The 21097-nt window shown below is 39.6% G+C and overlaps 1 protein-coding gene across 3 annotated transcripts in view; it reads left to right on the top strand.

Annotated features, from left to right (window-relative positions):
* TSPAN12 (tetraspanin 12) overlaps positions 1-21097 on the top strand; it is a 62545-nt gene that overhangs the window by 11411 nt on the left and 30037 nt on the right. For all 3 annotated transcript variants that reach the window (XM_073328189.2, XM_073328188.2, XM_073328187.2), the window contains 2 exons: positions 4959-5041; positions 8674-8809. In XM_073328189.2, coding sequence (XP_073184290.1) covers positions 4959-5041; positions 8674-8809 — 219 coding nt within the window. The remainder of the gene's footprint in view (positions 1-4958; positions 5042-8673; positions 8810-21097) is intronic.

Here is a 21097-nt window from a genome sequence, read left to right as displayed (position 1 = left end):
AATTGTTTCCTACCTTCTCCACATATTTCCAAATGGATTAACTGTTGTTGCTCAAATTTTCAAAATAATATAATAATTAATAAGAAAATCTCCTTCAAGCAGATTGTAAGCATGGCAAATTTCAGCCCAACAAGTAATTTTTAGGTTGAGTGACCAAAAAGTTGCTAAGAATGGAAACGAATGCAACCTTAGTTACAAGGGTCAATGCTCTTCCCCCTCTCTTTATATAAACATATGTACATAGCTTAACTGAAAATATCAAATTTATTTTTCCAAATTAGCCATGACCTTTCAGACATCATAAGAAGCAGAGTCATGAATGAAGTTCTGCAGGCATGCTTAATGAATAAAAATACCTTTGATATTTTCTTTTAAGACATGTAATATCCAATTTATATAAAGCCTCTTAACAATAATTTAAGACGTAACTTGTGCATGGCCATTCCTAGCTCTCTGAATATGTTCTTGTACATCCAATTTCTTAGTTGTTTGGGATACAATCAGACTTCAAAATGAATAAAACTAATTTGAAAGTTGAATGTCCGTATGTGATTTAAACATTTATTTTGATGATCTTTGAAAACATTATTTATTATCTTTATTTTATCAAGGTGAAAATAAATTTAATATGATAGGAAATTTTATAAACTCAGTTTCATGTTGATGAATATATAATGTAACAAATATTAAAAAGCTTACTGTTATGCTTACGACACAGAGTGGGGTCCACAGAGAAATTGTCGATTAAAAACTTACTGATGTACTGATATTATTACTAATGTAGTTGAAATTATTTTTGATGCTTTTCCCCCCCATTATACTGTACCCTTTGATAGTCAAAGACTATCTGGTATAGCTTCCTTGCTGATTGATAATTCAGTGCTAAATTCGTAATGCAAACAATTGGCTGAAATAGGATCTGCCAATTTTAATTCCTTTTGGCCTCCCTCCAGAAACAAAACAAAACACATCACCTTGCCTCTTTCAACTTCTCCTTGGAAATTGGATTGCAGCAGGCTGTTGATATATGACTGCCATTGCTTGCCCCGTAAGGCTCATTTGCACCCCAGGATTTTTTTTGGGTGGCTGATGTGGCTCCTTCCTGAGGGGATTGCGAACACATGAGGCCAGATCTTCAGCTGGTGTCAAGTGATGTAACTCCAGGTTACACCAACTCAGGATCTGGCCCAGGGTTTGGTGCTGGGAGATGCTAAGTGCTCTCAGTTCCACTAACTTCAGTTGGGAACTTTGCAGGATCAGGCCTATGCTGAACAACAGCCTCCTTTTTCCAAGTTAGAATGTTATGGGGTCTGTCTCTCTCCTCTCGCTCTGTGACTATGCCTACACTGCAAATTAGAGGTGTGATTACCCTGCCTGTGTACATGTACTTCCGCTAGCTCTCCTCGAGCTAGCATGAGCATAAGCAGTGCAGTTGAGGCAGCATGGGCGGCTGAGACGCATAACCTCTGATTTCAGGTAGGTTTGTACTCAGCAAGGTTCAGCTGTGCCTCTGCTTCTCATGGCACTGTAGCTACACTGCTATATGGACTTGAACTAGCTGTGCATGAGGTGGGGAATCACACCCCTACCGAGGAGAGTAGACATAGCCTGTGTGTATAAAATAGTGGGAAAATGGAATTCTTTTTTTCTATGGTGCATAGATTTAAAATTTGCATGTTATATTGAAGAGATGGAGGAATGATGACTAGAAGAATCTTTTTTTTAATATACTAAATTAAAATGACTTATGTGTAACAGTAGAGTGCACCATATTCAAGTCCATAGACACAGACAAAGAGAGTTGATCTGGAAATCCTCAGAATTCAGGAGGAGGAGGAGGAGGTGCTGAGGAGAACAAATGACATTATAAGCACAGATGCTGTGTGGGTTGATGATTTTTTTTTCCTGGAGTCAAAAAGCCAAAAGTTCACATTATATTTATATACATAATCTAGCTGCCAGATGGCTTCCACTGTTTCCCTCCTTCTCCTTCCCTTTTTTTGTAGGGAAATAGACAGGGTTTTGTTTCCGAATAGGAGTCACTATGCAAAGTATTGTGTACACATAGCGTTGCCATCCATAATTATTGACATTAAAGTGTTCTGTGTTTTTTAAGGGCAATGGTCTTTTTAGTGAATCTTTGAGAACTATCAAAGATATATTATTTGTGGGTGGCTAGAGAGGGAGAAGAAATTAATACAGTTCTAGGCTTGACATTGTCTGTACCCTCTTGCAATTCCTTTCTACAAAAAATCTGGAGATATGTAAATTGAGTTTGTTTGGAAATGAAATATACAAGGAATATTTTATTCTGTGTAGGTGAACATGCTAATTCAAGGACTGTCATTATCATAATTGTAGATTTTTATCACAGAATTATGATCAGAGTTTTCCATCAGTATATTTGGTATTGGACTTCAGAGTGTGAAACTGAAGCTAGAAGAATTCCTTCCATGATATCTGTTCTTTATATGGGGAATGTGTCTCTGTCAGTATTTCATCATAACAGGAATGAGAGAAGAGGATCTGCCTGATTCTTAATATAATGTCAATTTATGCTGACTGCAATTTAGAGTGGTGCCTGCACCTCCCCCCCCCCCCCCCCCAAAAAAAAAAAAGGCATTTCCTCTGTGTGTAATATCCACTGTCTGATGCAAATTTAAGAAAAGGAATTTCTTATATGTAGTGTATGTCATGCAAAAGGTATGTTAGCTTTGCCATTAAAGATACACATTAAAGGAGAGCAGCAAAGGGGAACTGGATGGCTCATGGGACTATGAATGAGATCTGAAACTTTTCGTATGTAGGTTGTCCTTATAAGTCTGGTTAGCATTAGCAGTGATAAAGTTGTTGGTATAGGTTATAGCTGTAAGTAAAAGGAATTGGTAGTTTTCTTCCAATGCATAGTAAACAAATGTCCACATGGTATAAAATCAAACACTTCCCTTAGTCTAGTGCTGAAAAAAGCACTGCATTGTTTAGCAAATGAGAATTTCTTTCTGTTGCTGTTTCCTCTGCAGTATCTATTTAACTTCATCTGGAAGTTGTTGAGGAGTAAGGATTTGATGGTTTTCTCCACCTCTATTGAGCACTTGTGTTGGCCTTTCCAATAATACAGAATGAGCCAAATGCATCCCAATCTTAATATTTCTACTATACGTTAAACCAGACAGTAATATTTACAAACACTTTATCTCTGTCACACATATTTATCAAGGGGTTTTTGCCTGTTGATCATGTTGTAGGAAAATGGTTCATTCATAATGTCAGAAGTGCCAGGGACACGCGCTTGTACAGTAGTCTTGTGGCTTTTGTAAATACCTTTCGTCAAATGCTAGAAACAAGAGGTCCATTGCTTGTTCAACATTTTATGTTGCTTGTCTCTTCTTCCCAGGCAGGATTTCCTGGACTTTGGCTCAGAAATGATCCCAATTCTTTTCTTCTTTTTACTTTGTTAATAGCTTCCTGAACAGCAGGTCTAAACAGTAGAAGAAAATGCTCTCTACTCTCCATTTCCCCAACCAAAATAGATCTCCCACAGAGCTTTAAGAAAACATGCAGTGAACGTGGTAGAATTTTAACATGCACTGACTTTTAGGAATACAAACACAGCATACAGTCCACCTGAAGTTCCTGGTGATGTTGCTTAGAACCAGGACTGAATTCTCTATTAAGTGCAGTGATTTTGAAAAGAAGGGATGAAGTAACCGCTGGGACTTCCCATGAAATTTTAAAAGCAGAAATAGCCTGCTATAAGTGTGCTGCAGGCAAAGAATCCCAAGAATGTCATAAGGACACAGAGAAACCATTCAAATGCATTAGTTTTGTGCCAGTTGACTAATTTCTCGTAAGTATTGTTGTTCGCTGTCAGGGCACGCATGAAGCCAGCACTGAACTAGATAAGGGAAAATCTGAGACCCCTCAAAAGGAGACAGTATTACTCATGAGGGCATCGTAGATGCACCACTCAGTAGAAGCATTGCTGGGACTGGCACTTCCCTTCGTGTGGAGGGAGAGGTGGGATGGAGGACCATGGCAGCCCACTGGCTAGCATGCTGCAGAGATTTCCTAGCAGAAACCTACTGGCTAGGAGGAGAGCCTGCTGTGGGGCAATGGCTGCTCCATGGCTCTTCCCTTGAAAGTCCCTCTCTTAATGTGTGGCACCCCAACTGCACAAAGTTGCCATGGGGGCTTGCAGGGGATCCGTGGTGATTGGTGAGCTATTCACAATTAATTATTTGCATAACAGTAGTGGCTCTGGCTGCATCTGAGATCTGTTGTGGTTGGTGCTGTTGATACAGAGTAAGCAGCAAAGAGCAATAAAGCTCACAATCTAAACAAAGGCTTGTTATCCCCATGTGACAGATGGGGAAACAGGCAAGGAGATTAAATGACTTGTTCAAGGCCACACAGTGAGTTTGTGTCAGAGTGAGAAATTGAACCCAGGTCTTCTGAGTTTAACTGCAAAATGATCACCGTCCTTCTCTAATAAAATAATCATAATAAGCTGATTTGATTAGTACTTTTGTCCCCTTCACTGGGATCTGGGATCGTGCCTCACAGGTTGCTGGCTTCATATGTTTCACGATAACCACTGGAGTTCTGATGGGAAATCTTTGAAAGAGTTATTAATGCTGGAAACAGTAGTAACTCCCCTCCATGCTTCTGCCCTCCTTAGGGTCTACTACTGGGGGCAGGATAGGGGTGTCAGCCAATATTAGAATTACACCTTTTAACAGAAGAGCAAAGAGCAGGCCTTCCTAGGTATCAGTTATACAGACTGGAAGGGAGATGATAATTGTAACTGCCTCTCTAAATACTTAGATAACCAACTCCAAGCATGTGTAAGCACACAATGGGAAAAATATTGTTCGAATAAATGATACAATGGATATTTTTGATGATTGATCCTACATGAATTTTTAAATGCTTGATAAATAACACCATTTTTCTTTTAGTTGATGTCCATCAGTGTGTTGGGTGTTTCTGCTTGGATGAGGGACTACCTGAATAATGTCCTCACTTTAACTGCAGAAACAAGGTAAACTTTCTTCCTTAAACCTAATTATCCATGTAGCTGAATGATGGTGTTACAGTTTATCAAATTTAGTGGGGTTTCCTAGTTAAATTTTCTATGCTGCATCTGAGAACCCCTCAGTTAATACACATTTTAGCACACAATGTGATGTTTTTTGAATCACTGGAATCAGAGATGGTGTCAGAGGACACATCTACCTGTAGTGCCCCCTCCTGGCCAAATTCTCTGGCATCCTGCCTCCATTTCTCCTTCATAGGTTCTCGGGCATGATCCACAGAGGCTTATGTCTATTAACAAAGAAGAAGAAGCAAGTTTATTAACATGAAATTAAACCCAAAGCAAAGTCTCTTTGATCTCTTCCCCCTCATCTCCCACTGGGCAGAGCCCCCTCCTTCCTGAGGTCTGACTGGCTCTAAGCCGTGCATTGGACTGATCAGCTCTTCTTAGGATCTGCAGCTTCACTCTGCTCCCCAGCTTCCTCTCTGTTTCCCTCTTTATAAAGCCAACATGGGTTCCCTTAATGACCAACTGGGCAGCAGGTAGCCAGTCCCCCTCTCTCTCTCAAGCCTTCCTATGCCCAAAGGTAGCTCTGTGGTCATCTTTTGGTCAAATTTTCCAACCAAGTGGGCACTACTACCTCTTCTGCAGACATCAGGAAGTCTGGCAAATCTCTGTTGATACCCTTTGTGGATACCCTGCTCGCAAACAATATAACCAAAGGTTATCTAGCACTATGCCCAATACACTTTATATGACTCATGTAGTTACCAAGAATTCTTGGCGTCTCATAATTTATAACATGCCAGACATTCTGAATGTCCAGTCTTTGGGCTATCTGTGGAATAGTCAAGCAAGTCAGGCTGTTACCCTGGTTACTTTTATGTAATGCTGTTTCATGACCTTTTTGGAAAGAGCATCCCTGAATGTACACACACGCGCCTCTTTCACCTTTGGGAAAGTCCATAATATCGAGCTCCCTTTTGGGGTTTCCAATAACTAATGTTTTGACCGCCTTACCTGAGGCTTTCAGGATTCTTCTTAACTGAACCCACTTCTGTTCTTCCTCCATCCACATTGTTTTGTTAATGTTTTATGTTTTCCTCGGTCAAGTCACTGGTTTCCTTTCCCCATCTCCTCTTCCTCAAGGATTTGCTCTTTCATTTCCAGAGAGGGGCAACTTGGATCTTCAGTCAACAGATGGACCTCCTGGCTGAATCCTTCTTCTTTTCCCTGTCCTTTGAGGCCATTCGTCTCATCTTCTTTCTGTTTCAGCTTAGTGCCGACACTCATCTTCTGATGCATTTCCTTCTACAGTTTGCTGATTTTCTCATCCAGCTCTGTTCACTCTTTCATCTTCCATAAAATTTTACCTGCAGCTTTTGGAGCTGGACTTCTTCTTTCCTCTGCTTGTGCTCTGATTCCCCATTGTCCTGCAGAAGCATCTTCACCTCTTCGGAAAGTTCCATATGCTTGCTCTCCAGAACCTAGTTTGCCTCCTCATGGTTCGTTTTCACCTGCTCAGTTTGTTTCAGATGCTGTACCATAGAATCATAGAATATCAGGGTTGGAAGGGACCCCAGAAGGTCATCTAGTCCAACCCCCTGCTCAAAGCAGGACCAATTCCCAGTTAAATCATCCCAGCCAGGGCTTTGTCAAGCCTGACCTTAAAAACCTCTAAGGAAGGAGATTCTACCACCTCCCTACCAGCTCCTTCACAGCTTGTGAATGTTTCTACCTCAGCTTCTGGATTTGTGCCTCATCATCTAGGGTTGTCATCAGAAAAGTCAGTTCTGGTTACTGCTTTGACCTGAGTTCCCCTTGTGCAGTTGTGGAGTCTATTGTGTCTTTTGGCTCTGTTTTCAGTGCCTCCAGCTCACCCAGAAGCAGGACCTGAGGGAGTTCTTTTATGTGAATCTCAGTGACCTGAGATTCCAGCTTGTGGATTTCCTGCTGGTCTATGTTCTTCTGGGCTGCTCCTTCTGCCACCTTAGTCAAGGCTCCTTTTAGTTTCTCCTCTTTCTCAGCCAGTTGTCTCTCGAGTACTGTGATCAGAGGCTGCAGCTCAGTATTGTGGTTGTGCAGCGTGGTGGAGTTCCCCTCAAGCTTTCAAGTTATCTCTAACTCTGGCATCTGCTTTTTTCCATGAAGCAGTTACTCTGACAGAGTTGTGACCATGGCTTTGTGCCCGTTCTTGAGTTTAGTGAGACTCTTAGACTTCTCCTGGGTGTCTATTGTAGCCTTCTCCAACTATAGCTTCTATCTGGCACTTTCTTCTGTGTTTGTACCACAGGGTATCCAAGCCCCATTATACCCATGGGCAGTGTTTTGGACTGGCTTCCAGTGTGCTTCTTGAAGGAGGGATCTCAAATCCAAAGCATTGATGCCTTTAGCTTGTGAAAGTTTTCTTACCTTTTTAAGGACTGCCTCTAGTTGTTAGGTTGGCTGAGCAACGGGAGTGAACCAATCCATAGCCTGGGAGCACCTCCATCTTATTTCCTGGATCTGAGCCTCATGAACCTTCATCCTGCCATCCAGTTTCTGCCAGAGAGCCTTCATCTGGTTCTGTAGTTTGTAGAGGTAATTGGTGCTTGTCTCAGGGAGCTGGTTATCAGCATTTTCCTAAACTTTCAGATCCTATGTAACAAATTCCACCCTTTCTTTGACAACCCCAGTCAGGGAATTCTACTGTCACTCAGAACATCTCACTGGGATTTTCTTCAGAATCATTTAAGGCCCCTGCATTTTGTTTGGTTCCTGGACAGTTGGCTGAACTCTTGGGCCATTCCTCCAGCAGCTTCCTCAGCTACTTCCTTCCTCAGCATTTTGAGCAGTATTCCTCTTCAGCTTCATTCTGTCCCCCACCTTCCTCTTCCTGTTTCCTCTTTATAAGGCCCATGTGCCTTCCCTTAAGCCAAATTGGGCAGCAGGCAATCAGCCACAGGTGCCCTGGACCCTGTTCCCTCTTAAATCCCTCTTGGGTGGCAGATGGGAAAGACCTGTTAAGTAATTTCCCCCCCTTACCTAATCCCTTTTTGATCTCTCTGCGTCTCTTTATTGCTCGTTTGGGCTACTACCCTGCAAGTATATTAAACTAGAGTATATTTTGACTGCTTCACTCAGTGTTAGTGAATTCAGCATTATAATAATATACTCTAGTTTAATATACTTGCAGGGTAGTAGCCCAAACAATCAATAAAGAGACGCAGAGAGATCAAAAAGGGATTCGGTAAGGGGGGGAAATTGCTTAACAGGTCTTTTCCCATCTGTCACAGGATATATTCTATTACTGTAGCACATGGAATATATAATATATTCTATTACTGTAGCACCTGGAAGCCCCAGTCAGGGATCAGGACCCAAGAGCTAGGTGCTATACAAACACACAACAAAAAATCTCTGCCCCAAAGAGCAACACTCTAAGTATCCAATCTTCCATAACTTGGGAGAATCATAGGACTTTAAAAACACCATTTAAATAATTTCCATGATCCCAGACTGCTAACACATTTTAAATTATGTAGCAAACAGTAAATGTTGTTTGCTTTTTAGACTGTAATATTATTATTTTACACTTAGGTACTTGGATTTTGGGGTAGTACTTTATTATTTTAATTCTGGGTTGTATTTGATTTCAGAGTGGAGGAGGCTGTCATTTTGACTTATTTTCCTGTGGTCCATCCAGTCATGATTGCAGTCTGCTGTTTCCTTATCATTGTGGGGATGTTGGGGTACTGTGGAACAGTGAAAAGAAACCTCTTGCTTCTTGTATGGGTATGTTTTCACCTTCAAAAACAGTTAACTTCTATTTTAATTAAGCAAGGAAGAAAAATGTTTGCAATCCCTGCCCCTAGATGAACGTCCTATCTTGTGATTATTTTTTAAATCTTTTTTAGTTATGATGTCAGTGTTGTATTATAATTGCAAAGCTCACTGCAGGAAAGAATTAATCATACCAGGGCTTGTTTTCTCTACTGGGGAGATCGATGCTGCCGCAATCGATGCAGCGGGTGTCGATTTAGCGGGTCTGGTGAAGACCTGCTAAATCGACAGCAGAGCGCTCTCCAGTCGACTCCACTACTCCAGCTCTCCAAGAAGAATAAGGTAAGTCAACCGGAGAGCGTCTCTTGTTGACACAGCTCAGTGAAGACATTGGGGTAAGTCGACCTAAGGTACATAGCTGGAGTAGTGTAATTTAGGTTGATTTACCACCGTAGTGAAGACAAGCCCCCTGGGTGCACTAAGTTATGATTGAAAGGCAAGCAATGTGAATTGCAAAAACCTAGTTGATGATAGTAGTGGAGGAATCATTCAGAAAAATTCTAGTACTAATCAGTGCAGGAGAATGAGTCTGAGTGATCTGAAACAAACCCTTATATTCTAGGCCTGACTTTTAGAACTAACTTCTTAATTAACCTGGCTTCTACTTCTACACCCACAATCAATTGTAGGCACAAATAACAGCATTTATATGTCTAACTAGCTGATTTGCGACTGTGTGGTTTGAATTCTATTATTTGTTTCTGGCGTTATCATTGAAAGTTCTGTAGCACTAATTATTATTGTGTTCTGCTAGTTGCAACAGTAGCAAGCACCATTTGTCCTCTGCTGTATTTCTTAAAATCTCAGTATTGGGATTATTGTTTCACGATTCTGTATTTTAAGAGAAATGCTCATTTTAGCCTACAGTAATAGAATAGGAATACATTTAAAAAAACCAAAAATCTATTTCCCGGCTTGATCTTGCACCATCGAAGTCAATGGGAGCAGTAAATTACAGATTTACTAGTTCTGGCAGGAAAGTGATAAAAAGAGATTTCTGTAATTTGTGACTGCATAATTACTTTGTGAATTATATTATTTACATGGGAAGACAGTCTTTTGTAGCTTTTTCGAGGCTGAGCTAACTCTCAAGCATTAGTTATTACATTACATGATTTTATAAAATAAAGGGGTAAATCATTTTTATTTTATGTAAACAGAAAAGTTGTTGACATCATGAGACCCTTTAGGTTTTTATTACATTGTCAAATTATACTTTTGCCAGAGTTTTTAAGATTTTTTTATATATAAAACACTTTTATTGTATGAAAAAAATCACTAATTGCTATGATTTTAAGACAAAAATGAAGGTAAATACACTATGAAGCCCTGTTAATTGTCATTTTATATTTGGCTGCAAATTTGAAAAAAATCCTTTTCATTTTTTTCAGAATTAACAAACAAAAAAACCCTGGCAACATAGGAGGTGCAACATTTTATTTAAAATGCCAACTGAGAAGAAGAAGAAATGGTTATAGTTTTTAATACAATCTGGAAACAAATTAATTTAATGTGTATTAAACAGTCAAATCACATTAAATCAAAACAAAATATTCCTACAGCTTAACTTGCAATATTTTACTCTCAAGAGCCTGGGAACTGGCTCTTGCTGACCAGACTGATAAGCAAAAAATAAATGATATCTTCTTAAGTATGACACACTCTTTGACTAATTGTTAAATAAGCAGAGTGCTGTTGTACTGCAGAGATGCACAGCCATAAATCAATACTCCATTCACCAAACTAATCAGAAAAGTGATGTATCAACGGAACAAGCTTTTGAAAAACCAGATTAAGTGAAAGATAAGGAAAGAAACCAGGTGTAATACATTAACAGCCTTCTCTGTCATGCTTTTATTTTTCCTTTCAAGATACACAAACGGCTAAAATGACTAAACCCAAAAATGTTTGGAACCAAGGCCTGAAATTCTTAGGCAATGTGTTTTAATTGAATGTTTTTTAAAAAAATCTAATAACATTTAAGAATCTTAAAATGTAGATTCCCCCCAAAATGAATACAATAATACAACTGAATAAGTAAAACTTTTTAATGAAGAGCCAATCTAGCAATCATTAGTAAATTTGTACCACTCTGAGCGAATTGCAGTCATTTGTTCTTAAAATTCTACTTGTAGTTAAATATTTGAAAGCTTTTCAGCTTAATATGAGCTAGACACATAAACTGAACTGACATGTTTACCCTGCTTAATAACAACAGAATGTAACCACAAGATCATAATTTATCATCTTCTGTAACTTACGTGTGATCGCTTGACACTGATCTAAACTGCGAAAACTTTAAGTTGGTTAAAATGGAGTTTGGTCTGTTTATGTAGATTTGATCTATTAAGAGTTTATATGTTTACATATGCATATGCAATCTCTGCTCTTTCTCGGGGTGTATATACTATATACATTTGCTTAATTTAACTCTGAAACTTAGTTTCTAGTATCTCTTGTTGATCTGACTGTTATGTAGATATAATTTTTATTTTTTAATTTAAATTGTCTTTAGTATTTATATTCATGAAGGTTAGTGGACTGTGTGACTGAAGATGTCTCTTATAAAGATACCATGTGCATTATGAGCAGCTGTAATGTAAATTTCTTTGCTCTCTGTTAATAATGACCAAAGCCCTGAGTGGAGATGAATACTTTTAATGATTCAGGATTTCTATCACCTCTCTTGAGGATTTCTCCTAATCAGAGATTGCCTATTGTGATAGTATCTGTGTGGTGTTTGTAGAATGGCCTGTTTACTGCTAGGCAGTGAGATGAGGCTACTAAATTAATTTCAGTTAGGTTTGATTGCTGCCCGTAAGATGAAACAGCCAGTTATTTACTATAGCATTCAGCTGATGCAGTTTAACAGCACTAGTCCTATAATGGAAGCCTTGGCACGATGAAAGAACAATCTTTTATACTGTGAATTTAAATCAGTGCCATTCTAAAATTAAACAGATATTACTAAGCAAGTAAGTCCAGTCATTCACAATTTAGTGCAATACAACTTTGTTGTATAGCCTGTTTCCTTTGTAATTTCAGTATAGGAGCAAATGTAAGAAGTAAAGGCAAATGAGAAACAATGTTAACAATTTAGGGCCCCAATCCTGAAGGATACAGTGTGACTTTAACTTTTATTGTTGCCAATGGGAATTGAAGCACTGATCGCTTACTAGAGTAGCCCCTAAGAGAGCAGACTAGTTTCCTGCATAATGAATGTAGAATGAAAGATGCTGGCATTTAAAGATTTAGGTCTGAAACACACTGTTGCTGGATCTGGTTATGAAAAAACATTTGAAAGGCATACGATTTAAAAAAATACTCAAGTTGATAAATTCATCGGAGGAGGATATCAGGATGCTGTAGTAGATTTCACTAATTTTTCATTTTTCAGCTTTACAGGTCTTCTTCTAAACTAACTTACGCCTCATGTAAGAATTACTTTTGTGTTTAAGTTAAAAATGAAAATCGTCTATTTCTCTTCCATATGACCTAAACTGAAAAGGAGATTTTCAAAGGCACAAAAAACATTTAGGTGCCTAACTCCAAGTCTTTCACCTAACTGCCCTTTGTGCCTGGAAACTCACCCTCTGAAATGATGGAGCCCAAATTGTGGGTGGTGGTTGTTGTTGTTTGTTTTTAAAGAGAGGGGAGGGATAAAGAAAGGGAATACTGCAAATAAGGTACTAGATTTATAAGTGGGAAAACCTTTTAATAGGCAAATTTAATTAATGCATCTGACACTTATCATGCAAGGTTATATTAATTTGGATAGCATTAGTGGCACAATCTTTACATATAAAAATTAAAATCTTCATTATTTTTCAGCTAAAACAATATAAATGTGTTTCCCCTCAATATCAAGCATTCAGGTCATCTTTTTTTTTTTTCTTGAGTACAAGGAATATATTTTCCAGTACAATGATTCTCTGCATTTCCTATTGTTTGTATTGTAATGTTCCTTTACCAGCATTCAAGGTTACTGATCTTGAAAACAAATTCATTTTTCCATATGATTATTTTGCAGGATGCTCCCATGAGTAGGGAGCTAGCCCAGGGCTCTGGAGATCTGGTTCAGTCCTCTGCCCATTTTTGTTATTCTGCTCTAGACTCTCTCCAATTTGTCCTTCCTAATTGAAATACTTTGCATTTATCAGTATTGAATTTCATCTCATTGATTTCAGACTAATTCTCTAATTTGTCAAGGTTGTTTTGAAATTCGAATCCTGTCCTCCAGAGTACTTGCAGTCCCTCCCAGCTTGGTGTCATCTAAAATTTTATAAGCTTACTCTCTACTCCATTATCCTAGTCATTAATGAAAATACTGAATAGTATCAAACCCAGGATTGACTCCTGTGGGACCCCACTACATATTCTTTCTCTGGAAGGAAATCTTGTTCTCTATGGAATACGAGTTACAAAAATCTATAGCAACACCTGGCTCTTTGCAGCTCTCCTTGCTCCTGCCAGCATGGGTTAGTGAGAGTCAGCCTCTTGATAATTGAACTTGAGTCTGTCTTGTGGCAGCAGGTATTGCTGTAGTTATAGAAGAATCCATTGTGACCCAAGTACAGTATTAACAAAATCACAGCTGCTCCATTACCTTGTATAAATATTTGGCACAGGAATTTTGTTATTTACAAACTCCAAGTATTTCATTATTATTAACCAGCCAGTGAAAGAGAAAAAATAAATAACTGACAGAGGTACTTAGCATTGGGTCTGTAGAGTTTAGCATTAGACAGAGCAAAGACTGGAGTTCATTGTTTTCTGATACCATGGCTTTCATCAGCTTGTTGTTTATTAAAACTCATGGTGCCTAATGTGTAGCTGAGGAAGTAAGGGGCAAACAATTTTGTAAATGTCTCTCAAAATGTATTCTCCAGTGTTTTAAACTATAAACTTACTTTTGTGGTTAACGCATTGTATATTTCTCAAGCAAGTTGGCCTATCTTTTTGAAAGATGGATTTAAGTGTTTTTGATTGTTGTAGTATAATATTTATGGGAAGCCAGATCTGCACCTAAATTTTTAAATTCAGATTAAAATAAGGATTATTTGTATTTGAGAAATATATATATATATACATATATATGGAGCTTTTACTGGTTTGGGATTTTTTAAGTCCTACTTTTCTTTTACTAATTTTTTCCTTAAAAGTTTGCAACATAGTTTTTATTTTAAACCCCTGTTGTTAGATACTTGTTACTTGCTGAAACAATTAACCTTTTCCATATAAGGCCTCATCTCTAAGATGAAGTTTTTGAGGTGATGTTTGAGTGAATAGAGTTCAGATATTTTTGTATTAGAATAGGGTGGAGAGTTAATCTATTTCCTGTTCTGACCAGTGTTTTTCATTCAAATAACTCGCATGGGTGGATTTTGACAAGTTAAACAGCAACATTGAAGTGACCTCATTGCATAACCTCACCAGAGGGTAAAGCTCATCTGTCCAGAGTTCGAGCTTTCTCGGGGGCTGGCCTGAGATTGTGGGATGAATTACCACGAGAACTAAGGATCATCACAAATGTCACTACCTTCTGTTCTAAGTGCAAGGCACATTTCTTTGTCCTTGCCTTCATAAACACATAACAACGTACGTGTGTGTGTGTGTGTGTGTGTGCCCGCGCGCAAGCATGTATCACAAATGGTAGAAAGTGCTGAGCATCTTATGGAGCTACTGGGAATCACAGCAACTACAAGTATATAGGATACAGATGATGATACACTAGAGCTGTTTCAGTCACCCATATGGAACCATCCAAAGAGAACTGCATCTGGATCATCAGGGGTAGCCACAAAGACTTCATTGCCAGAACCATGTGAGAAGGTTGGCTAAACCAGATGGAGACATCAGGGTGCCAGCAAGGGAAATATCTGGGTTAGGTTAGCTTAAAGACATGAAGGACAGAAGATATGGTGGGATCCAATTCTGAAAGGGTGCTCTGTACCTCCATCTCAATACCCATTGAAGCTGGGGAATGAGGATGCTCGGCATTCTGTAGCACTGGAAAAGTAACTGTATGGCAAGGTAGGGATTACTTTTCTGCACAGAGCTCTGACTATACAGTGCTGCTGGCATAACTCCTGCCCCTCGATCAGTAAGAGTAGGCAGCTAACGTAAGGAGCTGCATATTCTAGTGGCCCATCTCCCACCCTTTCCAGAGGAGCAGGTGTGCAGCTGGTGGGAGTGCCCAAATCCTCCTGTGAGTGATCGGGATTAATGCAAGTGCATATGCTCTGTTCATCCCACCTCTTGCAACTAACATCAGTCTTGAACACTGTTACATAGTGCATGGGCAGAGCTGATGCTCTAGGTCAGGACCCTATTGCCCAGCCTGTCAGGGAAGAGCCATCCAGTAACCACTCATAGTCAGATGGCGCTGCAGGAAAATGGCTCCTAACTGTGGCAGCAGGGATGACTGTGTGATATGGCCACCAGCACAGTGGCAGTTGTACATCACACTGGACTTCTCAGTACATGTGTGCAGTAGCAAACAGCCACATGCCTGTCTGTTGGTATTGGAAATGGCTGCACTTTCCACCTTGTGTTTCTATCAGCAATGTATAGTGTGGTTCTAGCTTTGGACTCTTTGAGTCACTGTGACAACTATTTGTAAACTGTGGCGGTGGGCCCAGAAAAGCCAGGTGAGTGGGGATATTTTGTCTGCCCTATGTGATATGCTTATCGTCCCCTGTAACAGTAGATTTAGAAGGACTCAGGGTCTAGGTCTGTGTCTATCCTGGTAATTAGAGCAGAGTGAATAACTGATTTATTTTTTTGGTTCGCTGGCCATTCTGAAAATTAAAAAAAATATATATTTTGGGTGGACCTGAAAACAAAAATGTCCAAAATTTTTGGTGCGTCAAAAAGTCTAAAAAAAGGTTTTAGGTCAAATGACACATTTAGTTCAACCCCAAGCAAAACGTTTTGTTTAGACTTTTGAGCATTTTTAAACTTTTAAATTTTTTTAAATAAAACCAAAGGACATTTTAGAATCAAAGTGGTTTCAAACTGAAAATTTGAAATGTTTTGATTTTTGGAAAATTCTTTAGTTTTTTTTTTCTGACCGAAACAATATTTGGCAAAACCACCATGAATTCAGTTTAATGTTTCCATATTACTGAATCGATATTTTGTGCCAAAAAAGTTTTGGTCAAAAAACTTCACCCAGCTCTATTGTTAGTACAACTCGGAGGCTGCAGTGAAGCTAGCTTCAGTGCTCCAACTATGCATTCCTTTTGGCAAGTATGGAATGTGGAGTGATGTCCCCTCAGGCTGGCCACACCCTTTTTCCTGCCCAGCCTTGCCTTTTCCACCAGTTGCACAGAAAGACACACCTTTGAGCGCATAGGGGCTGCACAGCTGGTTCTGCAACCCTGTGCTGATTGTGAAACAGCATTAAGTTTACTTATTTCTGGGAGACTTGCCTGGAATCAAGGAACATTTCAAGAACCTTGGGGGTGCATGGGGCAAAGGGCACCCTATATCAGTACTGAATTGGGTTGTTAATCAGGGGAAAGAGGCTTTTGTTGCTCGAAGAAGCATTTTTGTATGAATTGCCTTTGTGAAAAAGGAAAAACCTATTGAAAAGAATAATTTGATTCATTGGGTTGTGCAGAAAAAGATGACTAGTTTTTAATACAGATCCTATGATACTGAAAGGGAAAGAGACCTCATGAGAGGTGAGAGAACCTGGATTTGTGCAGGAAATGGCCCAACTTTATTATCATGCACATTGCGTAAAGAGTTGTCACTTTGGATGGGCTGTCACCAGCAGGAGAGTGAATTTGTGTGGGGGGGTGGAGGGTGAGAAAACCTGGATTTGTGCTGGAAATGGCCCACCTGATGATCACTTTAGATAAGCTATTACCAGCAGGACAGTGGGGTGGGAGGAGGTATTTTTTCATATTCTCTGTGTATATATAAAGTCTGCTGCAGTTTCCACGGCATGCATCCGATGAAGTGAGCTGTAGCTCACGAAAGCTCATGCTCAAATAAATTGGTTAGTCTCTAAGGTGCCACAAGTCCTCCTTTTCTTTTTGCGAATACAGACTAACACGGCTGTTACTCTGAAACCAGACATCATGCTGTAATTTCCTCATGGCAGGGGTACTGTCTTCAACTATGTCTTGTTGAATGCTTAAACCTGATCTTTCAGGGACACTTGTGCCTACATGAAGCCCCATTGACTTACAGTATCTGAGCTTTAGCTAGTGAATAATAATAATAAGTATTTGAAGGCATTAATCTAATTCCTAAGTGTTTATTAATTTCTTCCTTACCATAAGGGAGAGATGGTAAAGTAAATGTTGGTAACAGAACAAACTGATGTCTCACAGGAGAATATGCATGGGGGAAGCTGTTTACTCTTTATAATGAATTTTGTGTTGGTCTAATTAGAAAAATACACTCAATAATAACGGCAGAAGGACTAATCAGAAAAAGAACATATATCTGATATATCTGAATATTTCAAATATATCTGAAAATTAAAAACACAGGGATACTGATCTAGCTACAGAAAAGTAGTTCTGAATTATAAGAAAATGAATGGTAATAGTGCAATAGAGTTGTGTAAAATTGAAAAAAACAACAACTCTTGTGTAGAATGAAGTGATTTTGAAAAGGACACAAGCTTTAAATGATTATTTGTACATACTGATAGAACTTGGTAAACTGAGACATCTAAACTCTGCAGACATCAGATAATTTGGCTGTGGAAAGTATCTATTTTGAAGGACAGGATGGCACTCAGTGGCCTACGTTGTGAATTAGTAGTTTCAGTCCACTTCCTTGTTGATATGTGTCCCCATCACCCATTCAAAACATTGCCAAATTAACCGCTAATCCCCTCAAAACAGGGTTGAGGACATAGCTGGGGCAGCATGGGAGAAGCTTTCACTGCAGGAATAGATAAACAGGGGACTTCAGTTTCCTAAGCTGTCAGTCTGACTCCTTTTACAAGTAATAAATCAATGTCTGAAAATTGTACCGGGGTGAATCCTTTCAATAGCCTCTATAGCTAATTAGTTCCAAACTATAACAAAGTAACAAGTGACTGCAAGGTTTTTTTTACTAGACTTTTCATGGAAGGGGTCTGGTTCCCATTGGTAATCAAACACATTTTGTTGGTGGTCAAATGACGCAGACAGATGTCTGGATGGCTTGCAAAGGCTGATGGTTTCAGGCTGTTAGCCATTGGGAAATACTACACATAACCTCTTAGAATGTTTTGGCATCTGTTTCACATACCATGTACACCAGTCTTTGAGAGTTTCCCTTAAGGTTTCATTCTGCAGCTGCTTACCCTTGGAATCTCCTCTCAGCCCTTGTCCTTCTTTCTCAGCTCTTTCCTGTCATTGCTTCCATGTGGAACACATTGCCCAAAAAGGTGCTGTAAACAAGGCAGAGCCTCTGAGGAGGTCAGATATGCTGATTAGCTCCTTCAGTCTTTGTAGTGTTAGAGTTGCAGTTTTTCTGAAGTCTGAAAAACCTGGTGTCTCTCTTCTGGTGGAAAAAGCCACTTGGGAAAAGGAAAAAAAATATTGTAAAAACAGCAGATTTCATTAAATGAAACACAAAACACAGTGTGATTCACTAATAAACATACTTATTTCTCAAATAAAAAGGCACATATTCCCCCAAAATGGAAAACTTTTTCAAGATACCACCTGTTCTCCCCTCTCTTCAACACCCACTGACAGCTGACTCCATTCATTAGCACACTCCCTCTTCAATCACCCATGACTCCATCCATTTCCTGTTATCCCAGGAATCTAGATAGTTTTCTTATAGTTTGCTAATGGACAAGTTTCTTGTTCTCATCATTTCATGTGATGGGATACATTTAATCATTTGTGTAGGAGGCAAGATTGTAAGCCTTGTGATTCTGGCTTGCAAGGCCAGAGTTAAGATTGCAAATGGGGTGAGACTCTGACCTGCACCTATCAGAGGCACAGAACAGAACTTGTAGCCCAGGTATAAGGGAAGAAGGTTAAGTGAATTTAAGCCACCTTTGTGTGACCGTTTAATCTTGGGCTGTTCTGTGGCTCCTGGTGTGATTTAGACAGCCCTGGGGGCCTATATAAGGTGATGTTTTCACTATGCAGCTAGCCCTGGCTTTTACCCAGGTGTTTTCTTCAACGTCTCCTCTTTCCACACGCAAAAACTCTGTCACCCAAGTTGGGAGGTGATTCAACCCGTCTAGCTGGCAATGACTGGAGGTATACTCTAGAGCCCAGGTTCTGTTTTCACTTAGGCTGGTAACATGCCCACTTTACTTGGAGGACTATCAGCACTCCAGTGACTTACCCTGTGTCCTCACTGCAAATGGCTCAGCTTACTGCTGCAGAGAGAACCGTGGGATATAGTGACACACATGGTTAGCGGTGTGGCTGCTAACACCCAGGCTAGGCTAACCCCACTGCTCAGACCGAGGCACCGATCACACAGGCTAACTCCACAGGTATGAAGACATACCCTAAATCATGGCAGTCTCTTTGGGTCTCTCTTCCCATTCCCAGCCCAACATGGCACCACCCCCTCCATTGTTTGTGAGTGGGGGGTCCTCAGAAGTCAGTTTGGTGGCTGTCTTACTCAGTACCTGTGCTATGGGACTTGTCCCCTGGCAGAAGAGAAGGATTTGAGAAGCTGTTTACATGGCTCTTGCCTTTTACTGAGGGAAACTACCCCATGACACTTCCCTTTAAACTCTTTAGTTAGTTTCTTTTATTCACAGATTGAAATTGGAGCTTAATATTTCTATCTCAAAAATCTTTCAGATATGTTATATTCATGTAAATGGTTGAGACATGGTTCAAAATAAGAACAATAATCTGTAGCAATTCAGCAAAAACCCATTCAGTTGTTTGTTGTTTGTTTGTTTTTGTTTTAAATAAAATTGAAATCTTTCTCTCTCCTCTCTTCCCTTCCCTTCCCTTCCCTACCCCCCCCCCCCCCCCGCAATCTCCCTCCACAATCCTGCTTGACATACTTCAGTAATGAAGAGAAGCGTTTAGTCACCAGGGTTTCTACCTGTTGCCAGAAAAGCATAAACAAAAATCCTAGTATTCATGATGCTGTTCATTACGAGCATCATGGGGAATGTCCAAGACAAGTAGAAATCTGTAGAAGTATGAAGGATATATTCTGTGATGCCTCCTCTGAATAAAACATTTTTATTGTGTTTTTTATTTTGTATCAGTACTTTATATCCTCTTCTGCAATTGCGCTCAATTACAGCATGAAAAAGCCCTATCTCTTTCTGTAGGACCAAAAGCAGCGGGAGAATGATTTTATATTGTGAGGTATTTCTACTGTGACACATTCAGCATTAGTTACTGGCTGCAAAATGGGAAGAGCTGGCATAAGCACCTTGAAAGTGATACAAAATGTCTGAGATTTGATGCACTGGACAGTGATTTTTGCTTGCCAGCACTATTCTTGCATTTGCAACTGAATGACTATTATGACTAAGAAAACACCTGTTCCCACAATGTATTCCATGCTTGTTGTTGATTCATTTAGTTTAGTAAAAGGAAGCAAAAATCGTGGCACATTGCAGCTAATGAGAAATTAGTTTCATTGCTCTATTTTTAACATTACATGGAGGCAAAAGGGAAAAACAGGAAGGCATATGTTTGGGGCCATGGTGAGTTTGTGTTTTTAAGAATAACACCAGAAAGGTTTTTCTAGCAGTAGTTTTCAGTTAACTTCAGTAATCATTATGTGTGCACAGTGAAAATTTGTGATCTTTACACTGATTCCCGTTCTCCTCCCTGATACTCCACCAGCCTTATAGCAAAAACAAAATGGAGGGCATCTGAATTAGCATAAACAAAGTAAATTTACTACCACCTTTCATGTTGTACTTATCTTTTCTTTCTTTTTCTATTATTTATTCCCTTTTTCTCCTCATCTATGTCCCAGTTTCATTGTCATCTTATCTCCAGTCCATATTCTTCCTCTGGCCTGTTATATATTATACTGGACAGTTTCTCTGTTCTGCTCAGCTTTTGCTTCTAACACTCTGATTCTGTGCTTTGGCCCTGGTAAAGTTTACGGTACCTTGAGGGCTGCTGTAACTTGCACCAGCTGAATATGGTCTCCTATGGACTTGGGATAGATGGAGTGGATTGTGCTCTGGACACTTTCCTGATACACCTTCTGCACCAGAGATTGTGGGGAGGGAGGTGTAGCAGTTCGCTATGCTGATTTTTGCTACGGCTGTCGATT

Source organism: Lepidochelys kempii, chromosome 1 (assembly GCF_965140285.1).
Source record: "Lepidochelys kempii isolate rLepKem1 chromosome 1, rLepKem1.hap1, whole genome shotgun sequence".
Classification (NCBI taxonomy): domain Eukaryota; kingdom Metazoa; phylum Chordata; order Testudines; family Cheloniidae; genus Lepidochelys; species Lepidochelys kempii.
Note: the sequence above shows the minus strand (reverse complement) of the source record. Positions and strands in the feature narration are given on the sequence as shown.